The sequence below is a fragment of the Gorilla gorilla genome, chromosome Y (genome assembly GCF_029281585.2).
Source record: "Gorilla gorilla gorilla isolate KB3781 chromosome Y, NHGRI_mGorGor1-v2.1_pri, whole genome shotgun sequence".
Lineage (NCBI taxonomy): Eukaryota > Metazoa > Chordata > Mammalia > Primates > Hominidae > Gorilla > Gorilla gorilla.
The window spans coordinates 19,044,020-19,047,147 of NC_073248.2; the positions used below are offsets into that span (position 1 = coordinate 19,044,020).

Below are 3,128 nucleotides of genomic sequence, written 5' to 3' on the forward strand. Positions count from 1 at the left end.
ATTACCCAGGCAGTGGTATTGTGTTGTTTCAGCAGAAAATGGACCCCAAAACTTTATTATTTCTTCCTCTTTAGAGAAATAAATTATTTAACTTACAAAGGCACATGTCAAATTTGCTTTCAAAGGATCAAAAAGCCCATATATATTTTTGCTAAAAAGGAGTACAATAGCCTCCCACTGAAACAAAATGTCATTTTTTTCTTAACCATACTTTTAGAAATAAAGGAAAAGCAAACATAGAAGTAAACATGCAATTTTATTGTTCAATAAGATAATTGCAGAAATTTTTAGGGTTTTTTGTCAATGTAAATGTTAGTCTCTGTCATCATTCATAATCTGGTCCTCTTTTAATGGCAGATCAGTTGTAATTAGGGTGATATTTGTCCAGTGGTGATGGTTGAAGAGCTAGCCTGGAACGAGGGGCAGCTGATCTATCAGTGATCGTAGGCATTTGCAACCACGGGTTGCCTGCTGGTAGCATGTTACGATATGGAGCCTCATTGACTGATACCAGAGGATATCGTGTGGGAACAGCAGATGGTTCCACTGTCAGCCCAAAATCGCCATTTTGTAAGGGAGATATTATGTGGTATCGAGAAGTTGTGGTTGTAATAAAATTCACAATGTGGCCCCTTGCTTGCATGTAGGTACTATGAGAGTGCATATGAATAGTGGTCAGCTGATTTAAAATAGCAGGTTGATCTGCTGCAATTTGTTCTGATGGTCCAACTGAGGTTGAAGGTGAAGGAGGAGGGAAACCACTTCTAATTGGGACAGATGAATTTGCAATTATCTGTGTGACAGAAGATTCCCTTGTTAGAGGCATATTTAAATTTTTAGAGGCTGAAAATAAACTTTCTTCACTAGCTTCAGCAGCTAAGGCAGAATTAGATTCTCCATGTTAGCCCCTGCTCTAAAATGCTTCTTGTTGAAATCTTCATTGAATAGAGTAGATATAGATGAAGCATTTTTAACACCGATTCTTCTCTTCACTCTTACTAAAAGTTGGGGATAGCCACGCTTGAAATTTGGATTATAATAGAGCTTTAACTAAAACCAAAGAAAAACATAATTCAGTACCATTTTAAGCCAAGAGACAAGTGCAAATAACAAACGTAACACATCAAATATCAGATTTCTCTTTCATCACACAAACTTAATGTCATCAAATAACTCATAAACATCGTTTACTATTTTTAAGAACGTGCTTATTGGCAAAAACCTCTCAAGTTGTTAAGCCCTCAAGTGAAAACATGTTATATATTAATAGTAATATTTCATTAAGTGGCCTTGGTACATTTATTTGGAGTTCACTGGTAAGATTCAAAGTTGTTAGCAAAATTTCTTAAAACACTAAAAGGTTAACGTTCAAGCTGAACACAATAATTTCAAAAAAATAACTTCTACCTTAATATTTTATATAATTTTCAAAAGCTGGTCTTACTGCATGTATTAACATATTTACCTATGCACAAAGTAAAATTACATATATACTTTACATATAGTGGTAACTCAAATATGTCAAATACCTTGCTTAAGACAGAGGATTCTTTCTCTTCTGCCAGAAAGGTGGCTAGAAAGGCAGATCTTTGAAAATTCCGTTGAATTTTACTAAATCCATAAAGGTTGAGCTGTCGAACAAAACTTTTGATAGCATCAGTTTGAAATATTCTGTAAGGAGCCTTTGTTTCCAAAATTTCTTTCTTGAAGAGTTCTTCATTAATCACTATGCAAGTTCCATTCTCATCCCATGAAATAGACTTGAACTGGTCACTTTCCACTATTTTCCAAAGTTTCCTGGGAAAGTTCAGAGAAAGAAAATCATCATCTTTATCTGGCTCAGAGACACAAACTGTGTAAGGTGGCCTTTCTAACAAGGATCCTTGTGACAAAACCTGAAAAGCATGTTCTTCAATCATTGACCGTAAGTCTGAGTCCCCAGGGAAGTTGTGTTCACATACTGGAGACCTAGTGGAGGCTTCTGAAGCAGTTAATTCATCTTTGGGAGAAACATCTTGAGTTTCTGAAGAAACATGTGCCATCTCAGATAAATATTTCTTTATCTACTCTTCCGGCCTGCATGGTTTTCAAGACTGCAGCTTCAAATGCTGCTTCAGAAGGCCTAGGCGTGTAAACTTATCTAGACCATCACAATGGTTCCCAAGCTGAGTAACAATGACATCACAAGCGGACTTAGGTCTCCTAGCAACCAACAAAAATCTAGCCCAAAGGGTTTCCTTCCCAATCTGAGAAATGTATCCAGTGAAAATAAAATATAGACTGCTCACTTACACGATGTAAGCTGCAAAAATCTCTTCCCTGCGTCATTATTTAAATAAATAAGAAAATAATGTCCTCAATCCCTGAAATAAATCCAATGTTCTTCCTGACACACTCATTATAACTAGATTGGTGTGAGGAGCACAGGGCCTAGTAATTGCAGAATGCAAAAAATAAAAAATAAAACAAAATAAAGGAAAGAAAAGGAAAAAGAAATATGAATGATTTTAAAACTAGTTCGGCATGTTGGATTGAAAACTGATGCAATGCAAAACCTGTGTGGTAGAAAGACATGGCCATAGAGATAAGAGGTAGGTTACGGGTTGTCAGGGGCTGGACAATAAAAAGAACTGTATAATAGATATGGAGTTTCTGGTTGGGCAATAGAAATATTTAGGAACTATTGATAGATGATGATTGTATGACATTATAAACATATTAAATTCCATTCAATTATACACTCAAATGTAATTTTATATTATTTGAAACTTACCTTCAAAAGTTAAGGCGAAGACAAAGATGAATAAAACCAACTGATTATATTTCAGAATGAAAAGTTATATATATGCATATCTCTTCAAAACATGTTTCAGTCATATCAGAAGAATATATAATGATTTAATTTGGTATGTCTCTAAATATTTGACAAATGTTAATGATGAAAGAGGTTTTAAAAGCGGGTGACTTACTTGTAAGGGGGTCCCAAAGAGTGGGAGATTAAAAAAATAATAAAAATAAAAATAATGAGAAAATGTTTTAAGAAAAGTAAATATGTATGTGTGTCTAAGCAGCATATTTTTTTAATTTGGCTCCAAGAACCAAATCTCTATTAAAGAATAGATTTTGTA

The 3,128-nt window shown here is 34.5% G+C and overlaps 1 protein-coding gene across 1 annotated transcript; it reads right to left on the reverse strand.

The window, feature by feature from the left end:
• Positions 1–237: 237 nt before the first annotated feature.
• On the reverse strand, positions 238–2,110 carry LOC129530236 (heat shock transcription factor, Y-linked-like). The gene is made up of 2 exons (NM_001425370.1): positions 1,530–2,110; positions 238–1,050 (listed from the first exon to the last, which is right to left on the reverse strand). Exons 1-2 carry the CDS (start codon positions 2,040–2,042, stop codon positions 877–879), a joined length of 687 nt encoding a protein of 228 aa, NP_001412299.1. The 5' UTR covers positions 2,043–2,110; the 3' UTR covers positions 238–876.
• Positions 2,111–3,128: the final 1,018 nt, after the last annotated feature.